General features: G+C 43.8%; 1 protein-coding gene across 6 annotated transcripts in view; it reads right to left on the reverse strand.

Annotated features, from left to right (window-relative positions):
* LOC129853693 (kinesin-like protein KIF2A) overlaps positions 1–22,313 on the reverse strand; it is a 35,644-nt gene that overhangs the window by 5,353 nt on the left and 7,978 nt on the right. Inside the window, exons 2-18 of one of the 6 annotated variants that reach the window (XM_055920018.1) lie at positions 17,168–17,262; positions 16,179–16,301; positions 15,798–15,852; positions 15,568–15,684; positions 15,313–15,357; positions 10,613–10,713; positions 10,310–10,405; positions 10,166–10,220; positions 9,817–9,979; positions 9,464–9,554; positions 9,183–9,246; positions 8,990–9,081; positions 8,449–8,591; positions 8,098–8,302; positions 6,743–6,853; positions 6,390–6,457; positions 5,850–5,942 (exon numbers count right to left, since the gene is read on the reverse strand). In XM_055920018.1, coding sequence (XP_055775993.1) covers positions 5,850–5,942; positions 6,390–6,457; positions 6,743–6,853; positions 8,098–8,302; positions 8,449–8,591; positions 8,990–9,081; positions 9,183–9,246; positions 9,464–9,554; positions 9,817–9,979; positions 10,166–10,220; positions 10,310–10,405; positions 10,613–10,713; positions 15,313–15,357; positions 15,568–15,684; positions 15,798–15,852; positions 16,179–16,301; positions 17,168–17,262 — 1,717 coding nt within the window. Of the gene's footprint in view, positions 1–5,819; positions 5,943–6,389; positions 6,458–6,742; positions 6,854–8,097; positions 8,303–8,448; positions 8,592–8,989; positions 9,082–9,182; positions 9,247–9,463; positions 9,555–9,816; positions 9,980–10,165; positions 10,221–10,309; positions 10,406–10,612; positions 10,714–15,312; positions 15,358–15,567; positions 15,685–15,797; positions 15,853–16,178; positions 16,302–17,167; positions 17,263–22,313 lie in introns of all 6 variants that reach the window. The other 5 variants (XM_055920017.1, XM_055920021.1, XM_055920020.1 and 2 more) reach the window with 5 other exon arrangements.

Below are 22,313 nucleotides of genomic sequence, written 5' to 3' on the forward strand. Positions count from 1 at the left end.
TAGTACTATATCTCTTGACACAATGATGAAAATAATCCTGGCCTCTAAACCGTCAAGCTGCATACTGGACCCTATTCCAACTAAACTACCGAAAGAGCTGCTTCCTGTGCTTGGCCCTCCTATGTTGAACAAAATAAACGGCTCTCTATCCACCGGATGTGTACCAAACTCACAAAAAATGGCAGTATTAAGCAAAACCTTGACCCAGGGAAAAAAAAAAAAAAAAAAACTTTTGGCCTATATCGAATCTCCCATTCCTCAACAAATTTTGAAAAAGCTGTTGCGCAGCAACTCACTGCCTTCCAGAAGACAAACAATGTATACAAAAAGCTTCGGTCTGGTTTTAGACCCCATCATAGCACTGAGACTGCACTTGTGAAGGTGGTAAATTACCTTTTAAATGGCGTCAGACCGAGGCTCTGCATCTGTCCTCGTGCGCCTAGACCTTAGTGCTGCTTTTGATACCATTGATCACCACATTCTTTTGGAGAGATTGGAAACCTAAATTGGTCTACACGGACAAGTTCTGGCCTGGTTTAAATCTTATCTGTCGGAAAGATATCAGTTTGTCTCTGTGAATGGTTTGTCCTCTGACAAATCAACTGTAAATTTCGGTGTTCCTCAAGGTTCCGTTTTAGGACCACTATTGTTTTCACTATATATTTTACCTCTTGGGGATGTCATTCGAATACAACGTTAACTTTCACTGCTATGCGGATGACACACAGCTGTACATTTCAATGAAACATGGTGAAGCACCAAAATTGACCTCGCTGGAAGCCTGTGTTTCAGACATAAGGAAGTGGATGGCTGCAAACTTGCTACTTTGAAACTCGGACAAAACAGAGATACTTGTTCTAGGTCCCAAGAAACAAAGAGATCGTCTGTTGAAACTAACAATTAATCTTGATGGTTGTACTGTTGTCTCAAATAAAACTGAAGGACCTTGGCGTTACTCTGGACCCTGATCTCTCTTTTGACGAACATATCAAGACTGTTTCAAGGACAGCTTTTTTCCATTTACGTAACATTGCAAAAATCAGAAACTTTGTCCAAAAATTATGCAGAAGAATGTATCCATGCTTTTGTTACTTCTAGGTTAGACTACTGCAATGCTCTACGTTCCGGCTACCCGGAAAAGCACTAAATAAACTTCAGTTAGTGCTAAATACGGCTGCTAGAATCCTGACTAGAACCAAAAAATTTGATCATATTACTCCAGTGCCAGCCTCTCTACACTGGCTTCCTGTTAAGGCATGGGCTGATTTCAAGGTTTTACTGCTAACCTACAAAGCATTACATGGGCTTGCTCCTACCCATCTTTCCGATTTGGTCCTGCCGTACATACCTACACGTACGCTACGGTCACAAGATGCAGGCCTCCTTGTTGTCCATAGAATTTCTAAGCAAGCAGCTGGAGGCAGGGCTTTCTCCTATAGAGCTCCATTTTTATGGAATGGTCTGCCTACCCATGTGAGAGATGCAGACTCGTTCTCAACCTTTAAGTCTTTACTTAAGACTAATCTCTTCAGTAGGTCCTATGATTGAGTGTAGTCTGGCCCAGGAGTGTGAAGGTGAACGGAAAGGCTCTGGAGCAACAAACCGCCCTTGCTGTCTCTGCCTGGCCGGTTCCCCTCTCTCCACTGGGATTCTCTGCCTCTAACCCTATTACACGGGCTGAGTCACTGGCTTACTGGTGCTCTTCCATGCTGTCCCTAAGAGGGGTGCATCAGTTGAGTGGGTTGAGTCGCTGAAGTGGTCTTCCTGTCTGGGTTGGCGCCCCCCTTGGGTTGTGCCGCGGCGGAGATCTTTGTCGGCCTTGTCTCAGGATGGTAAGTTGGTGGTTGAAGATATCCCTCTAGTGGTGTGGGGGCTGTGCTTTGGCAAAGTGGGTGGGGTTATATCCTGCCTGTTTGGCCCTGTCCGGAGGTATCATCGGATGGGGCCACAGTGTCTCCTGACCCCTCCTGTCTCAGCCTCCAGTATTTATGCTGCAGTAGTTTGTGTGTCGGGGGGGCAAGTGTCAGTCTGTTATATCTGGAGTATTTCTCCTGTCTTATCCGGTGTCCTGTGTGAATTTAAGTATGCTCTCTCTCTCCCTCTCGGAGGACATGAGCCATAGGACCATGCCTCAGGACTACCTGGCATGATGATTCCTTGTTGTCCCCAGTTCACCTGGCCATGCTGCTGCTCCAGTTTAAACTGTTCTGCCTGCGGCTATGGAACCCTGACCTGTTCATGTGATTACTATAATTTGGCCATGCTGGTCATTTATGAACATTTTGGCCATGTTCTGTTATAATCTCCACCTGGCACAGCCAGAAGAGGACTGGCCACCCCTCATAGCCTGTTTCCTCTCTACATTTCTTCCTAGGTTTTGGCCTTTCTAAGGAGTTTTTCCTAGCCACCGTGCTTCTACACCTGCATTGCTTGCTGTTGGGGTTTTAGGCTGGGTTTCTGTACAGCACCTTGATTTATCAGCTGATGTAAGAAGGGCTATATAAATACATTTGATTTTGATTTGTGATGGCCACTCCAATACCTTGACTGTTGTCCTTAAGCCATTTTGCCACAACTTTGGAAGTATGCTTGGTGTCATTGTCCATTTGGAAGACCCATTTGCGACCAAGATTTAACTTCCTGACTGATGTCTTGAGATGTTGTTTCAATATATCCACAATTTTCCTTTCCCATGATGCCATCCATTTTTGTGAAGTGCACCAGTCCCACCTGCAGCAAAGCACCCTCACAACATGCTGCTGCCACCCCCGTGCTTCATGGTTGGGATGGTGTTGTTTGGCTTGCAAGCCTCCCACTTTTTCCTCCAAACATAACAATGGTCATTATGGCCAAACAATTCTATTTTTGTTTCATCAGTGTTTAAAAAGGACAAAAAGTCTTTGTCCCCATGTGCAGTTGCAAACCGTAGTCTGGCTTTTTTATGGCGGGTTTGGAGCAGTGGCTTCTTCATTCCTGAGCGGCCTTTCAGGTTATGTCGATATAGGACTCATTTTACTCTGGATATAGATACTTTTGTACCCGTTTCCTCCACCATCTTCACAAGGTCCTTTGCTGTTGTTCTGGGATTGATTTGCACTTTTCACACCAAAGTACGTTCATCTCTAGGAGACAGAACGCGTCTCCTTCCTGAGCGGTATGACGGCTGCGTGGTCCCATGGTGTTTATACTTGCGTACTATTGTTTGTACAGATGAACATGGTACCTTCAGGCGTTTGGAAATTGCTCCCAAGGATGAACCAGACTTGTGGAGGTCTATAATTTTTTTTTCTGAGGACTTGATTTTCCCATGATGTCAAGCAAAGAGGCACTGAGTTTGAAGGTAGGCCTTGAAATACATCCACAGGTACAAATGATGTCAATTAGCCTATCAGAAGCTTCTAAAGCCATGACATCATTTTCTGGAATTTTCCAAGCTGTTTAAAGGCACAGTCAACTTAGTGCATGTAAACTTCTGACCCACTGGAATTGTGATACAGTGAATTATAAGTGAAATAGTCTGTAAACAATTGTTGGACAAAATATTTGTATCATGCACAAAGTGGATGTCCTAACCGACTTGCCAAAACTATAGTTTGTTAACAAGAGATTTGTGGAGTGATTGAAAAACAAGTTATTGACTCCAACTTAAGCGTATTTAAACTTCCGACTTCAACTGTATACACGCCGGCTGCAACAGTAAAATAAATAACAGACACTTAACATAGAGCTCCAATCAGTTTTAGAATGGGTAACTAGCAATAGGCTGGTGCTAAATATCTCAAAACCTAAAAGCCTTTTTGGGACAAATCACTTGCTCAATGCTAAACCTCGTTTAGATCTAATATTGAATAATGTGGCTATTGTGCAAGTTGAGGAGACTAAACTGGGTGTAACCCTAGATAGAAAGCTGTCATGGTCAAAACAGACTCAATGGTTGCTAAAATGGGAAAAGGTCTGTCCGTGATAGGTCATTCCTCTGCCTTCTTGACATCTCAGTTGACCAGACAGGTCCTTACAGGCCCTAGTTTTGTCGCACCCGGACTACTGCCCAGCTGTGTGGACTTGTGCGGCAAAGAAGGACATAGGTGAATTGCAGTTGGTCCAGAACAAAGCAGCATGTATCGCACTTAGATGTATGTTGAGGGAAAGTGTCAGTAACATGTATGTCAGTCTCTCCTGGCTCAAAGAGGAGAGATTGACTGCATCACTATTGGTCTTTGTGCAACGGATTGATCTGATGAAGGTACCGAACTGTCTGTTCAAGCAGTTGGCACATAGTTCAGACACTCATCGGTACAACACAAGACATGCAACCAGAGGTCTCTTCACAGTCCCCAGGTCCAGAACAGAGGCTGGGAAACACACAGTATTAAATAGAGCCATGACGACATGGAACTCTGCCACAGCAGGTAACTCAAGCTAGCAATAAAACCATTTAAAAATAATAATAATACCTTACTGCACAAAGGGGACTGTGAAGAGACACAGAACCTTTAATATATCTTGTATTGTAATTTGCACTGTACTATGTATTAGACCTAGATATTGTGTGTATGTACTGATATGAAGGCTGTGTGTGACATTTCAGTTCTTCACTAATAATGTTCTGTACTATGTATTGTCATGTTTCATGTGGACCCCAGGAAGAGTAGCTGATGCTTTTGCAGCAGCTAATGGGGATCCTAATAAATACCAAGGATCATTTTGATATTTGGTTTTGAATTTTAAGACCCCATGAAATATTTAAAAAAATATATATATAAAACAATTATTTGATGAAAAGTTGTATTTGGCTTTACTGCTATTAGCCCATAGAAACACATTGAATAACATATTCCCTACATGGAACAGATAGTCCCCCCCCCCAAACAAATCTAAAGGAAGTTTGTTTTGAAGTGTCTATCCTCTATCTGAGACAAAAGATCTGGAAACATGTCATTTTTTATGTATTTAACCCCTTATTTGTGTCACTAAACAGTCTCCATATATACAGTACTTCCATACATTTTTTCAACTGATACCGGTGGACCTTCAGACGAGTCTTGTGAGGCCTGTGGGCATCCTAGAGCAAAACAACTTCAGATGAGTCCCAAGATGCTTGTGGGAGTTGAAGAGCAAAACGTAATAGTTTGTAGGCCAAACCGTTCAGACGCTACGGACAATTTTGTGAGAAGACCGATTTTCGGGATGTCGCGCGGTCTGACAAACACCGTTCTAGCTCTGTCACCTTCCACCACAGATGCGGAAGTCTTACATTGGCAGATGCGGTGGTTTGAGACGCATCCACTGCCAAAAAACATATCTCTAGCTTAAAACAGATTTTTAACGGGGATATTTGGATTATGCTAATTACATTTCCGCGGGGGCATGGACATCGACCTTAGAGGGTTAACTAATAGGGCTGACTGTTTATGGTGTCATTTATCATAACAGATTATATTCAACCAAGTGAAAACACCAAGAAATGATTTGATCAAATGCACACACACACACACAGACAGACACGCGCCTGTTATCGTATGAGAAGAACAGCAGCGTTCACAGTTAACACAACCTCAGCACAGCAAAAGATGAAAGGAGAAGCGCATGCCAAGGATGAAGAAAATGATGAAAGAACGTGTCATGGAGATGAAATAAAAGGGGAAGGAAAAGAAGACGTGTGAACAAGTCCTCCACAGAGACTGGTGAGAACGATGGAACAAAGTAGTGTGTTTAATGTGTATTTTCCAACTAATATATGCATACAGGAAATGCATGTGAGCAACAGAAAATGTACGTGTGCAGTGTGTGTGTGCGCACGCAATGGGAAAGTGCTTGACCTGCTGGGAGAGGTAGCAAAGTCATCATACTCATAGGTGGGAGAGAGCTCCGAGAGCTCCGAGCGACTTCCACCGCCCTGGGAGAAGGGGATGTCTGAGGGACTGATCCCAAACTCCTTTACTCTGCACAGCACCAGGCCCAGAGCAGGAAGAGGGGAGGAGGAAAGATGAGAGAAGAGAGTCAGGACAGAGCTACAGACAAAGAGTAATTTTCCTTTCACCATCACCTGCCTGCCACAGTGGCACTCCTTCAGTCTTTCCCATATGTAGCCTACATCTGATCAAACTGCTGCAGGCAGATATACCCAATTCTGCCTATTGAGGCTCAGAAGCATTATCTGCCCATAGCTAAGCACAACAACGCTGTGTATAAGAGCACAGTGAAGACCTCAAGGTCATTACTACGCCTTGTGGGTGTGATCAGTTACCATAGAAACCTAAAGGGAGAGTGGTCAAAGAAGAGGTTCCTATATTCCTTTTCCCCCAGACTAGAGTTCTCTGCGGATCGCAGCTGGAAAGCACAGGTGTACGAGACAGATTCCCATGGCCAGCTGTAACATGTGTGCCCACCTGTTAGCGTAGCGTAGCGTGTTGAGGGTGTTCTCACAGGACGTCATACCAGGAGAGATCGTTGCTATCTGGAAGGGACAAGAGGTGAGGAGAAACTCAACGGCGGTAAGGGAAGGACAGTACAAACACCTAGTAAGGTGGCCTGTCTTTTGCAGAAAGTGTGTTTACTTTCAAAGTGAGGAGAATATACACCCAGTATACTGACCTCTACGTGGTCAGTGTAGTCATAAGCCCAGGAATCTTAAAAATAGTTTATTTTAATAGAAATTATTCATAAAATCAGAGATGACTGAGCCCAATGCCAGTGAGGAGAGTCAACTTACCAATTACCAAATCATGAATGATGAACTCACCATGCATGTGCGGGAGTTCTCCCCTATGAAGGAGTCTCGGAGGACCTGGGTGAGCTTGCTGGCCCTGAACGGAGTGTGAGGTTTGTTCCGCCCCAGCGCCCTGATGCACTCCTGTTAGGGTTAAAGAGAGACATGATGAGCTACAGTCGGTCTACTGCAAGGCCTGACTGGCTGACTGACTGATATACACATACTGAGAGAGGGGGACAGGAAAAATGCAGTTGACAATTTCTATAACAAGTTATTTCTAACTAGGACTGCTAGTTCTTTTCAGCTGAATCAAATAAACATGTCAGACAGCACACGATGGAGCTGTAATCGCAGTGACATCCAGATGGTACTACCAATATTACAAGTTATTTCTCGTGCATTGGCTGCTATCCTACTCAAACTAAAATCAAGTGGGATGGAACAAAACGGAGATGGTGACCAAATCCAAATGGTGACCAATACTAACAAGTTATTTCTCCCTCGCACGTAGAAATAAAACACACTTCCTTTTACAAGTTATAACCAGCGTTATGCTGCTGTTGTTGCCAACTAGCGGGGAAGAGCTCATCAGGACGACTGACTGAACCCATTCATCTCCACACTCCACTCTCAGCTGTGCGACATGTGGACAGTTTATCAGGTACACCCCATTCACGAAAATGGTTCGCTCCTACAGACAGTGAATCAAGTGGCCGTGGCTTGCTATATAAAGCGGACAGACACCGAGGCATTCAGTTACTGTTCGATTGAATGTTAGAAATGGGAAAAACCAGTGATCTAAACGACTTTGAGCGTGGTACAATCGTCGGTGCTAGGCGCACCGGTTCCAGTAAGTCAAAAACAGCCGGCCTCCTGGGCTTTTCACACACAACAGTGTCTAGGGTTTACCCAGAATGGTGCAACAAACAAAAACCATCCAAGAAGAATCGTGCAATCCAACAAGCGGGCCACAAACAGGCAAATAACAGCGCATTACAACAGTGGTGTGCAGAACGATATCTCTGAACACACAACTCGTCAGTCCTTGTCACGGATGGCCAATTGCAGCAGACGACAAAACCAGGTCCCACTCCTATCAGCTAAAAATAAGATCAAACACTGGACAATTGAGGAGTGGAAAAACATTGCCTGGTCCGACAAATCCCGGTTCCTGTTGAGTCATGTAAAGGTATGGGGAATGTTTTCCTGGCACACGTTAGGTCCCTTGATACGAATTGAGCAACATTTCCATGCCCTGGAGAATTCAGGCTGTTCTGGAAAGGGGGGGCAAAGCCGTTACTAGATGGGTGTACCTAATAAACTGGTCAATTTGGGCTCTCTCTGGCAGATTCCTCTGCAGCTCCCGCTGACCTCTCCCTTCTGACCTTTAGTGCCAGCAGGCTCTTGTTGATCTCAGCTCCCTCCAGGCGTGTCTGCCGGTCAGCGCTGGACGTGTCGGCGCCCCTCTCATTCCCCGCCAGGTCAATCAAGGAGAACTTGCCGTGCATCTTCCCCTTCCTTCTTAGAATGATCTGGAACACTGCATGGCTACGGGACGAGTGGGCGTTGGCCGAGGTCTGACCTGACGTTCTGAGAATATGGGAGACAGAAATGGAGAGAGACAGAGAGAGAGACCGAGAGAGAGACCGAGAGAGACAGAGAAAGTTTAAATGTAATGCACAATAACACTTTAAAGATCAATGTTTAGGGCAACTCTGGGATGTTGCCACAAATACCTGCAGCCGTTGCCCACTTCTATGAGTTTGAGAACGTCCTCTGTGCATTTGACTTCTCTCTCATGCAGCCCCACCACCTGCACCTGCTGCTTCCCATCTTCCAACACCCGGAGCTTAGCCTTACCGTTCAGCAGGTCAAACACCTATAGGACCGGACCACAACACAATCACAGACTTAACATCTTCCAATACACTCAGCTTGGCTTTATGGTTCAACAGGTCAAACACCCGTAAGACCTACACAACCCCCCACACACACACACAGGTGAACAGATGACAACCATCCTCCAACACCTGCAACTCCACACGTTTAATACAACCATCAGATCAAATAACTACACAACCACAATACAGCCACAGTCAGGTCAAACGCCTAAGACCACAACACAACCACACACGGTCAATTTAACACAAAACTAGTCTGTCACTCTGTCGACATAACCACCCACTGGATCAATACACATACCTTCTCATTACAGTCCGGGTGAAACACCTACAACCACAAGTTGATGCTCAATAAACAAGTCATTAAATCACTTGCCTTTCCACTGTAGATTTCAAAGAAAGTTGCGTACACCTGAAGATCTAACTTCCTGTAGCAGGGTTTCTTCAACATGACAAACACATCCCGAGCTGAATGAGGACAAAGGGGAAATATAAAGAGTTTTACCATTTTAATAGGATCTGAGCAGTACACCACTAAACCTCATAATAGTCCACTAAGAATCACTTGCCTGCTAATGCGTAAATTCCTTTCGAACAATCCTGGTTCTTTCCAGAAAAATCTCCACCCATAGTCTGAAAAACAAAGACCTCAATATTCACAGTTCTGCTTGTGGGTTGAAAGACGAATAAAAAATGTCTAGGCCTTTAAGAAATGGAAATGCAACAACGCTTGTACACACTGAACTTGGATGTCGCTGATGTATGTTATTGTTAATTGAGTGCTGAAATAACTGGCACGAATCAGCAGCCGAGATGAGGAGGCTGGTGTGTGTGTGTGTGTCTGGCTCACATGTGTTTTGCCACTACCAGTCTGTCCATAGGCGAAGCACGTGGCCATGCCCCTCTCAAAGATAGTCTCCACCAGGGGCCTGGCAGTAAACCTGTAAGGGAAACACACACACACACACACATCCACTCATCAGTGTATGTGTGAAAACACACTGTCTAGCAAAACACACACTTGAACACATTCCATCTAAAACACCCTAACAAACACACGCCATCAAAATACTTTCTATACACACACACACAATAATCCAAAGCAAGCATTCCTACTGGACTGAATTCCAGTAAAAACATACATTAGCACAAGTCAAACAAAACAGTTGTTTTACTGCAACAACCGCCCGCTCTCTGTCTGACCTGTAAACCATTTCATTAGTGGTGCTGTCATCAAAGGCGTAGTCGAAGCGGAAGGTCTGGTTCTCCAGGTAGCGTGTCAGGTCCACCTTCTGCTTGGGCTCATGGACCATCACCACATCCTTACTGGGGATGGTGATCACATCCAGGTCCCTTATAGTCAGCTCTGGAACACACACGGCCATGTTAACGAAAGGATACAAAAGAAGATCGTTTCCCTGAGCGCGGGCCATAAGGAAATACCTGAATATGACAGATTCGGACCATCCAAAGGCTCATTGTAGGGAAACTCATGATCCCTTCCTCATCTATGACTGAAGGCTCTGTTTGATGTGAAGGTAGTCCTCCTTACCTTTCTTGTTGAGTGGACGTTTCCTCACACAAACACATATTCTGTGCTCTTCAATCTGACAAAAATAAAAACGCAAATTGATCAGGCCGTTGTGGGTTATCCTCTATTTGGACAGAGAGAGAGCAGAGTGTCGTCTGTACCCACCAGGTCCGCGGTGGACAGCGGCCGGTAGTCCAGACTGGCACGGAAGTCTCTGATCATATACAGGATCTCATAGTTCGGGACGGTGGTGTCCACCTCCTGACACGGGAAGAGTTAAGATACTGTTCAATGTACGCGTTCATTCATTTTTCAAGTAACCACCAAAGACAATGTTTTCAACGACTAACATGGCTATAGAGAGGTTAAATAAGTGAGCCAATTCTCTCATTTTATAAAATAAAAAAGGTATTCGAGGAAGATATGGAGGGAGGGGGTCCGAGGATAGCCGGAGGATTCCCCCTGTACCTGTGCTTTCTTCTCTCTCAGCTCCTGTTGCTGTATCCGTCGTCTCTCCCTCTTCTCCTGCAGTTTCTCCACTTCCTTCACACAGTTGGACTTCCTCCTCGCTGCCACAGAGGAACAGAAGACACAGGCAAAAAGGAACAGGAAAGGCCGTCACAAATGTTGCCTTTCACAGAACATACACACCCTCAGCCTATCTGAAAGGGATCTCTTCCTCTCGCCATCTTCTGGCGTTTCCCTTAACTCTAGGGCTGTTCAGACAGAGTGGTGTCTGGCTGTGGGACTGGGCCTAGCTAGCACCCAGGGGGACAGCAGCTCTACACACCGCCTCCAGCTCTCACAAACTCTGCATGTCTAAAGGGCTTTATGACGGATCCTGCAGCTCCCTGCTAACCCTTCACATTACTATACTATTACACTAGTACAGAGCTCTTCTTGATTGACCAACCACTGACACAACAATAGTCAAACGCTGCTTCTTGACTAGGGAAAGCAGAGACATGAGTATATAGGGGACTTTCATTCCAGGTTCCTCAAAAGTTCTTTAACCCCCCCCCCACATTAGTTTGACTCTTAAACACACAGAAACACCCAATATGATTATACAATTTAGAAACCAGATTCATCACTTGAACACCCACATCAGATTAAGAAAAGAGGACAGTTTAAATTTAGGGTCAGTAATCCCTTCTGATTCCACCAGACCCAAAGATATCCGGCTGAGCACCACTGCAACCATTCCTCCAGCATACAGCCCATCCGAACGCCTGCAGGCTTGTCATTCAAAGCAGAGAGCAAAGATTAATAATCTGCAGTAATCTGGGGGAGCAGGGCCAGGTCAGAGACAGGCTAGGCAGGCCGGCGGGAACAGGATTGAGAGAGCGCTACGAGATTGTCTTTGTCTCTGATTCCACTGGTGGTGGCAGATTACCACACAAAGGGGGAGTGGAAGGAAATTAAAAATACAATTGTTTCTGCTAGGTCCTACTGAGGCGAAAACTGCAGTGTCAAAGGCTACTGTGTGTGTGTTCATGTGCAGTGTATTCGGAAGGTATTCAGACCCCTTGACTTTTCCCACATTTTGTTACAGCCTTATTCTAAAATGGATGACATCGTTTCCCCCCCCCTCATCAATCTACACACAATAGCCCATAATGACGAAGCAAGAACAGGGTTTTAGAATTATTTGCAAAAGTATTCAGACTCTTTGCTATGAGACATGAAATTGAGCTCAGGTACATCCTGTTTCCATTGATCATCCTTGAGATGTTTCTACAACTTGGAGTACACCTGTGGTAACTTCAATTGATTGGACATGATTTGGAAAGGCACACACCTGTCCATATAAAAAGGTCCCACCTGTTGACAGTGCATGTCAGAGCAAAAACCAAGCAATGAGGTCGAATGAATTGTCCGTAGAGCTCCAAGAAAGGATTGTATCGATACCCCATAATGACAAAGTAAATACTGTTTATTTTTTGCAAGTGTATTAAAACAAAACAAAATTAAAAATCACATTTACATAAGTATTCAGAACCTTTATATAGTACTTTGTTGAAGCACCTTTGGCAGTGATTACAGCCTCGAGTCTTCTTGGGTATGACGCTACAAGCTTGGCACACCTGCATTTGTAGAGTTTCTCCCATTCTTCTCTGCAGATCTCCTCAAGCGCTGTCAAGTTGGATGGGGAGCGTTGCTACACAGCTATTTTCAGGTCTCTCAAGAGGGTCTGGTGGATCGGGTTCAAGTCCTGGCTCTGGCTGGGCCACTCAGAGACTTGTCCCGTAGCCACTCCTGCGTTGTCTTGGCTGTGTGCTGGGGGTCAATGTCCTGTTGGAAGGTGAACCTTTGCGCCAGTCGGAGGTCCCGAGCGCTCTGAAGCAGGTCTTCATCAAGGATCTCTGTTCATCTTTCCCTCGAGCCTGACTAGTCTCCCAGTCCCTGCCGCTGAAAAACACCACCACAGCATATTGCTGCCACCACCATGCTTCACCTTAGTGTTGGTGCCATGTTTCCTCCAGACGTGACGCTTGGCATTCAGGCCAAAGAGTTCAATCTTGGTTCCATCAGACCAGAGAATCTTTTCTCATGAACTGAGTCTTTAAATGCCTTTTGGCAAACTCAAAACAGCAAACTCATGTGCCTTTTACTGAGGAGTAGCTTCCGTCTGGCCACACTACCCTAAAGACCTGATTGGTGGAGTGCTGCAGAGATGGTTGTCCTTCTGGAAGATTATCCCATCTCCACAGAGGAACTCTGGAGCTCCTTCAGAGTGACCATCAGGTTCTTGGTCACGTCCCTGACCAAGGCCCTTCTCCCCTGATTGCTCAGTTTGGCCGGGCGGCCAGCTCTAAGAAGAGTTTTGGTGGTTCCAAATTTCTTCCATTTAAGAATGATGGAGGCCACTGTGTTCTTGGAGACCATTAAAATGGGGATCTTCCATTTTTTCATACCCTTCCCCAGATCTGTACCTCGACACAATCCTGTCTCGGGACTCTACAGACAATTCCTTCGACCTCATGGCTTGGTTTTTGCTCTGACATGGACTGTCAACGGAGGGATCTTATATAGACAGGTGTTTGCCTTTCCAAATCATGTCCATTCAATTGAATTTACCACAGGTGTACTCCAAGTTGTAGAAACATCTCAAGGATTATCAATGGAAACAGGATGTACCTGAGCTCAATTTTGAGTCTCATAGCAAAGGCTCTGAATTATTTGTAATACATTTTCAAAAATTCTAACAACCTGTTTTTGATTTGTCATTATGGGGTATTGTGAGTAGATTGATAAGGAAAAACATGTATTTAATCCATTTTAGAATACGGCTGTAACATAAAATGTGGAAAAAGACAAGGGGCTGAATACTTTCCCAATGCACTGTACGTACAGTACCAGTCAAACGTTTGGACACACCTACTCTTTCAAGGGTTTGTCTTTATTTTTTTACTATTTTCTACATTGTAGAATAATAGTGAAGACATCAAAACTAGAATGCCAAGTGTGTGCAAAGCTGTCAAGGCAAAGCGTGGCTACTTTGAAGAATCTCAAATATAAAATACTTCTTGATTTGTTTAACACTTTTTTTGGTTACTACATGATTCCATATGTGTTATTTCATAGTTTTGATGTCTTAACTTTTATTCTACAATGTAGAAAATAGTAAAAAATAGAGAAATTTTGAATGAGTAGGTGTCCAAACTTTTGACTGGTCATGTACATACAATGCCTTCAGAGAGTACTCACACCCCTTGACTTTTCCCACATTTTGCTGTGTTACAGAATTCATTTTAAATAGTTTAATTGAAATGTGTCAATGGCCTACACACAATACCCCATAATGGCCGTGTTTAAAATCAAAATCAAAATGAAAAGCTGAAATGTCTTAAGTCATTAAGTATTCAACCCTTTTGTTATGGCAAGCCTAAATAAGTTCAGGAGTAAAAATGTGCTTAACAAGTCACATAAGTTGCATGGACACACTGTGTGCAATAATAGTGTTCGAAATGATTTTTGAAGGACTACCGCATCGTTGTACCCCACACAAAATTATCTGTAAGGTCCCTCGGTCGAGCAGTGAATTTCAAACATGGATTCAACCAAAGACCAGGGAGGTTTCCGATGCCTCGCAAAGGGGCACCTATTGGTAGATGAGGCCAATGGTGACTTTAAGACAACTACAGTTTAACGGCTGTGATAGTTCTCTCCTGAGGATGGATTAACAACATTGTAGTTACTCAACAATACTAAACAAAATCAAGTGAAAAGGAAGTATATACAGAATTTTAAAAATATTCCAAAAATGCAAAAAAGAAAAGGTGGCAAAGAATGTAGCTTTATGTCCTGAATACAACGCATTACGTTTGGTGAAAATCCAACACATCACTGATGTGACTGGCAAGGACTAGGGCTTTTTTAGGATAAAAAGGGAATAGAGCTAAGCACAGGCATAAGCCTAGAGAAAAACCTGGTGTTCAGACTGCCTGCCAACAGACACTGGAGACAAACCCAGCTTTCAGCAGGACAGTAACCTAAAACACTAGGCCAAATATACACTGGAGTTGCTTACCAAGACGACATTGAATGTTCCCGAGTGGCCTTGATATAGTGATTCTAACATGTATTGACTGAGGAGTGTGAATAAATTAGATATCTGTATTTAGTTTTCAATACATTTGCAAACCTTTCTAAAAACATGTTTTCTCCTTGCCATTATAAAGTACTGTGGGTGAGAAGAAAATATTTAATACATTTTTAATTCAGGCTGTAACAAAATGTGAAATAAATACTTTCTGAAAGCACTGTATGTATCAGTGGAGGCTGCTGAGGGGAGGACGGCTCATAATAATGGCTGGAACAAAGCAAATGGAATGGCAACAAACCATGTATGTGATACCATTCCACCCATTACCACAAGCCCGTGTGTGTGTGTGTGTGTGTGTGTGTGTGTGTGTGCGTGCGTGCGAGAGAGACTCAGTGGAATTCTAAAGGGGAACATAGCAGCGCTATAATCAGTGTTCTTCTGCTGTAAATCCAGAAAGCCTGTCTGCTGGCTGAATTACATTTATACTTTCCTATTACTGCTTTGAATATAGCGGAAACCTTTAAGGTGAGTAATAATCACAAACTACAGGTTCTCCAGAGGCAAGCGGAAGGGTTCCACGACAACATAAACCATTGGGGTTGGGAGAGTTGATACATACAAAGCTGTCCAAACTCCTTTCTTGTTAGCTGATGCATTGAAGCTTCTGTGATACACATATGATCGACAAAACTTAGAAATTCAGGAACATCAAGTCTTTTGGTAAAATTCTATAACATACACACGACACATGAAATAACAAAAAAAAATCCCAGTGCTTGTTTAAGAGGGTGAAAATGACAGAACATTCCGTTTTTGCAAAGACTAAATAACTCAAAATGTAAATCCTCCATAAATTGATGTAGGTAGTTCCTACCGTTGGCTAACTGTTGGGCTGTCTGGGGCTGTGTGGGCTGGGCTGCCTGCTGGACGGGGGGAGGGGGGGCAGGCTCTAGCTGCTGGGGCTGAGCTGGTCTGGCTCTGGTCGACACCACTGTGGAACCCAGCACAACAACACAGAGGTCAGAGGTTAGAGTTATATTATACACATCAAACATGGCACCCAAGACAAATAAAAGAAAAACTGTCAATGGTCACTCAGAACACCTCTGTTATCCCTGGACGGAGTGTCATTCTTAGTGGGTGCTATTGTTCGTCGGTTCTGAAAGAAAGAAAAAAGATGGAGGTAAGATAAACACATTGACAAAAATAATTGAAGTACATGAGGATTAAACAGTAATCATGGCTTACAAGAGAGATTTCACCGAGCTTGCTAGAACACAAGCCTGAAGAGTTGAACTTTTCTAACTCTCATGACTGCAAAATAAGGGTTATTAAAATGGACAAATACTGAGAATCAGATGACTTCTTATTACTGGAGCGTCCATTGTTCTGTTCAGTGGTTCTTCTGCCACTGAGGACACTCACTGCACAAGCAGACTTCACCCTGCGGTGAAGACAACAAAAAACAAACAAAACAGGGCTCACCTTAGGGATCTTGTTGACCTTCACAGAGGTTGGCGTTGGTGGAGGCGGGGTCTCTGGGCTGGGGGCAGTCTCCTCTTCTGGGGCCACGTCTGGGTTTAGTGCAAATATACTCTCCAAGTCAATCTGGACAGAGAGAAGAGTGTGTTACTGTGATTGTAGATAACTCATACTTATCAACATTTCCACTATTCTGTTCTCTTTACCCTTCTGGTGTGTGTGTGTGTCTGTCTGTGTTGTTGCAATGAAAGTGTCGACTTTCAATGTACACCTGTCTCCTAACGGTCATTACCACACCTTCTAACAGGAAATTGTACCTATGTCACCGGAACTTCCTGCGGAGTCCACCACCAGCTGGTTTCACCCTTTTAAATTGTCCTTCGAGCCATACTCTTCAGTGTCAATATTCAACAGGAGAATTAACACAATATACTTTACACATCATACCACGGCACTGCTGAATATTCGTTTCTGATTGGCTGAAAGGGCAATCTAGAGTATGCATTATTTCTCTGTAATGCACGGAAATAACCAACAGCTATGAAATTCATTCTTACATGCTCTATGTTTGAGCTGCTTTTGAAAGCAAAAGTCAAACTGAAAGCATTACAGGCATTGTTTAATTACATTTTTCACAATAGCAAGTTAGGAGGACTGATGGTTTGGTTAGCTGAGCTAGAAAGTGAAGAATGTGCCTATGTTACAGTGTATAGAGGGCAGGGAGGCGCCTCTGTGTAGCTCAGAGGAGCAGAGCAGTAAGACAAGAAACATCTGTATTCAACAGCAACGCTCAGGAAATATGACTGCTGTAAGGATCTCTGAACTCATGTATATTCAGGGCAGAGAGTGATGTCTGGCGGAACTGTAGAACATGCAGGAAGACTGATCTCCAAAGCTCTACAATGTCTTCAGATGCATTATTCATAGAGCTCAATGCCTAAGAGCTGAGTGGACGCCAGCTGTGGTGCGAGGCCCTAGCTAGGCTTCTTTACCTCTTTTCCTTTTGTGTCTCCATTTTCTATCCACTCCACGGTGACGCTCTCATTGTCTTCATTCAACGACGTGACCATGGCTTGGTGTATTCGTCCTGTAACAGAAAGCATGTGTGGTTGGTCATTATCTAAGGTAATTTCCACATAAAATGATCCATGAGCACCAACATGTGAGGTTCATAGGTGCATGTCAAATTGGGTGTATATTCTTCAGAAATTAAGGTATATATACATTTAAAAAAAAATTTAAATCATAAAAATTTGAAATAAACAAAGGCTTTGATTTCTGGTCAAACAGATACCCAAAAAGTCTTAAAAGTTATTAGAAATACATCAACACACAATATTGAAGACGCCTGCCAACTAATATCAACACTCATATTTTGTTTTCTGTAAGTTCAAAAAACATTGCCCTGTGCTTTGAAATTCCGTTAACTTCTTTGGGCTAGGGGGCAGTATTTTGAAGTTTTGATGACAAACGTGCCCAAAGTAAACTGCCTGTTACTCAGGCCCAGAAGCTAGGATATGCATATAATTGGATAGAGAACACTCGGAAGTTTCTAAAACTGTTAAAATAATGTTTGAGTATAACAGAACTGATATGGCAGGCGAAAACCCGAGGAAAATCCATCCAGGAAATGGTATTTTTTATATGTGAGTGGTTTTCCATTGAAAGCCTATTGACTATATAGGGGTTTAGTGCCCCGATTGCAGTTCCTATGGCTTCCACTAGATGTCAACAGTCTTCAGACATGGTTTCAGGCTTGTTTTTTGAAAAACAACAAAGAATAAGGCCTTTGGTAAGTGGTCTACGGAATCATGCAGTACTGGTTTGCGCGCGTGACTGTGTGCTCTTCGTTCTTTTTCCTTTCTATTGAATACGCTATTTCCCGTTTGAAATATTATCAATTATTTAGATAATTGACAACCTGAGGATTAATTATAAAACACCGTTTGACATAGTTCGACGAACTTTACCTGTACTATTAGGATGTATTCGTCTGCATGTTTTGACCGCCTTTGAGCCAGTGGATTACTGAACAAAACACGCCAACAAAAGAGTTTTTGGGATATAAAGAGGGACTTTATCAAACAAAACAACAATTTATTGTGTAGCTGGAACCCTTTGGATTGCCAACAGAGGAAGATCTTCAAAGGTAAGCGATTTATTTTAGCGCTATTTCTGACGCCTCTGCTTGGTTGGAAAATGTTTGTATGCTTTAGTAAGCGGGGCGCTGTCCTCAAATAATCGCATGCTATGCTTTCGCCGTAAAGCCTTTTTGAAATCTGACAAAGCGGCTGGATTAACAAGAAGTGAATCTTTTAACTGAAGTATAACCTGTATTTTCATGAATGTTTATTATTACTATCTTTGTAATTTGAATTTGGCTTTCTGCAACTTCACTGGATGTTGTCGAGGTGGGTCGCTAACGGCACGCCTAGCCCAAAGTTAACAAAAACCCACAGTCTAATTTCTCTCCCTCGTGGAGGAAAATGAAAGTTCACAGAAGTAACAAGTTAACCTATCAATTAGTTATTTTTTACTGATATCAATTTTGTTTAGGATTTATTAAGGGATTAAAACAAATTTGTCACTGAATTTACCCCTTTTGTTTTTACACTCTACTCTGAGCTCTACTTTGATGTCCAAACTTGTGAAACATAGACATCTATGATTGGTTCAGATTTGGTCTGGTCCAACCAAAATTAGTCTTGTTTGGGGGCAGAGGTCATAAAAAAATAATAGCCAGTGTGTAGAATAATACACAAATATGCAAAGAAGGATATTGCATATTTATACACGTGTACCTTTAGGATTTAGGTCACCATGAACAGAATGACATTCATATCCATAATTATGCATTTTTGTTTAGTACAGATCAGGAACCATGATGAAATCAGTCACCCTTTCCCTGTCCTCCCTCCCAGCTGCTGGTCTAAATACACACGACACAGGCAGCATGAGCTTAGCCTGCTCCATAATCACCAGCAAGCTTACTGCTCCCTCCACCATGCCTTGGTGAGGGCCTAACCCTGGTCCCTGACAACATTCCCTGCTCATTCTGTTCGGGACGACGACATGTTCCGGTATTCATTATTTAGAGCCCTGAGCTCTATGACTAAGTCTTCTGAATGGTCTCTGGTGGGTTCTACCCGTGCAATGATTCTACTTCAGCACAAGCACAGCGTAGGCTAAATAAACGACTCAGTAAGAGAATAAGGAAACCCTTTGGCTGACTATCATTGCAAAGATATGAGTTGACTCTTTCATATCAATGGCACGCGAGACCCATAGGTAGTAAGTGTCAGTGATGTAAAACAGCCTACATCCCACTGGCTGAGAGGAGGCAAGTTAAACGTGGAACACGTGGTCAGATGACCGCGTCATAAGACCGTAGGAAGTTATGCACGTCAGTTCACCATCATCATGTCTTGCTCTACGCTCCCTCCGCAACCGGATCCTGGACTTCCTGACGGGCCGCACCCAGGTGGTGAGGGTAGGCAACAGCACATCTGCCATGCTGACCATCAACACGGAGGCGCCTCAGGGGTGCGTGCTTAGTCCCCACCTGTACTTCCTGTTCACGTACGACTGCGTGGCCGCGCGCGACTCCAACACCATCATTAAGTTTACCGACGACACGACGGTGGTAGGCCTGATCACCGACGACAATGAGACAGCCTATAGGGAGGAAGGAGACCTCTCCCTCAAACAACAACCTCTCCCTCAAAATCATCAAGACAAAGGAGCTGATCGTGGACTACAGGAAAAGGAGGGCCGAGGGGGCTATAGTGAATGGGGCTGTAGTGGAGCGTGTCGCGAGCTTCAAGTTCCTCGGTGTCACCATCACTAAGGACCTATCATGGTCCATACACACCAACACAGTTGTGAAGATGGCGCAATGCCTCTTCACTTTCGGTAGGCTGAAAAGATTTGGTATGTTCCCTCAGCTCCTTAAAAAAAACTATACAGCCGCACCATTGACAGCATCTTAACTGGCTGCAATGTCTCTTGATATGGCAACTGCCTGGCATCCGTCCGCGAGGTGCTACAGAGGGTAGTGCGTACGACCTAGTACATCACTGGGGCTGGGGTCCCTGCCATCAAGGACCTCTACTTTGACGTCCAGGCTCCCGAGTGGCGCAGTGGTCTAAGGCAGTGCATCTCAGTGCTAGAGGAGTCACTACAGACCCTGGTTTGATCCCGGGCTGTATCACAACTGGCCGTGATTGGGAGTCCCATAGGGCGGCGCACAATTGACACATCTTCATCCAGGTTAGGGGAGGGTTTAGCCGGGGTAGGCCGTCATTGTAAAATAACAATTAGTTCTTATCTGACTTGCCTAGTTAAATAATGGTTAAATAAATACCAGGTGGCGTCAGAGGAAGGCCCTCAACATTGTCAAAGACTACAGCCACCCAAATCATACTGTTGTCTCTGCTACCGCACGGCAAAGGGTACCAGAGTGCCAAGTCTGGGATCAAAATGCTCCTGAACAGCTTCTACCCTCAAGCCATAAGACTGCTGAACAGTTAATCAAGTGAAAACCTGGACTATTTGCATTGACCCCCTTTTCTTTTTTGCACTGGTCTATGAATACTCATTGGACTCTACCCACACATACACACACACACACACCACACACAAACGCATATTGATGCCACACATACACACTTTCACAAACTACATACGCTGCTTATATATCCTGATTGCCAGGTCACATTTACCCCTAACTACATGTACAATTTACCCCGTACCCGGACTCGGTACCGGTGCTCCTTGTACAGTGCTGTGAAAAAGTATTTGCCCCCTTCCTGGTTTCTTATTTTTTTGCACATTTGTCACACTTAAATGTTGTTTCAGATCAAACATTTTTTTTTATTACACAAAGATAACCAAAGTAAACACAAAATGCAGTTTAAGTGATCATTTTATTTATTAACGGAAAAAAGCTATACGAAACTTCATGGCCCTATGTGACAATGTAATTGCCCCCCCTTGTTAAATCATGAATTTACTGTGGTTAATCACAATTTTTGGAAAGCTGAGTTCAATTTCACTAGCCACACCCAGGCGTGATTACTGCCAGACCTGTTGAATCAAGAAATCACTTAAATGTGACAAAGTGAAGTAGGCCAAAAGATCTTAAAAAGCAAGACATCATGCCGCGATCCAAAGAAATTCAGGAACAGATGAGAAACAAAGTAATTGACATCTGTCAGTCTGGAAAGGGTTACAAAGCCATTTCTAAAGCTTTGGGACTCAAGCAAACCATGGTGAGAGCCTTTATCCACAAATGGAGAAAATTTGGAACAGTGGTGAACCTTCCCAGGAGTGGCCGGCCTACCAAAATTACCCCAAGAGCGCAGCGACGACTCATCCAAAAGGTCACAAAAGAACCCACAACAACATCTAAAGAACTGCAGGCCTCACTTGCCTCAGTTAAGATCAGTGTTCATAACTCAACCATAAGAAAGAGACTGGGCAAAAATGACATCCATGGCGAAAACCACTGCTGACCAAGAACCACCTAAAGGCTCGTCTCACATCTTGATGATCCCCAAGACTTTTGGGGAAATATTCTGTGGACTGACGAGACAAAAGTTGAACTTTTTGGAAGGTGTGTGTCTCGTTACATCTGGCATAAAAGTAACACAGCATTTTAGAAAAAGAACATCATACCAACAGTCAAATATGGTGATGGTGGTGTGATGGTCTGGGGCTGCTTTAGGACCTGGACGACTTGCTGTGATTGATGGAACTATGAATTCTGCTCTCGAACAAAAAATCCTGAAGGAGAATGTCCGGCCATCAGGTTGTGACCTCAAGCTGAAGCGCACGTGGGTTCTGCCACAGGACAATGATCCAAAACACACCAGCAAGTCCACCTCAATGTCTTAATAAAAACAAAATGAAGGTTTTGGAGTGGTCTAGTCAAAGTCCGGACTTGAATCCGATTGAGATGCTGTGGCGTGACCTTAAAAGGCGGTTCATGCTCGAAAATCCTCCAACGTGGCTGAATTAAAACAATTCTGCAAAGAAGAGTAGGCCAGAATTCCTCCCAGCGATGTGAAAGACTCTTGCCAGTTATCGCAAACGCTTGATTGCAGTTGTTGCTGCTGAGGGTGGCAATTACTTTTTCAC

Source organism: Salvelinus fontinalis, chromosome 4 (genome assembly GCF_029448725.1).
Source record: "Salvelinus fontinalis isolate EN_2023a chromosome 4, ASM2944872v1, whole genome shotgun sequence".
Lineage (NCBI taxonomy): Eukaryota > Metazoa > Chordata > Actinopteri > Salmoniformes > Salmonidae > Salvelinus > Salvelinus fontinalis.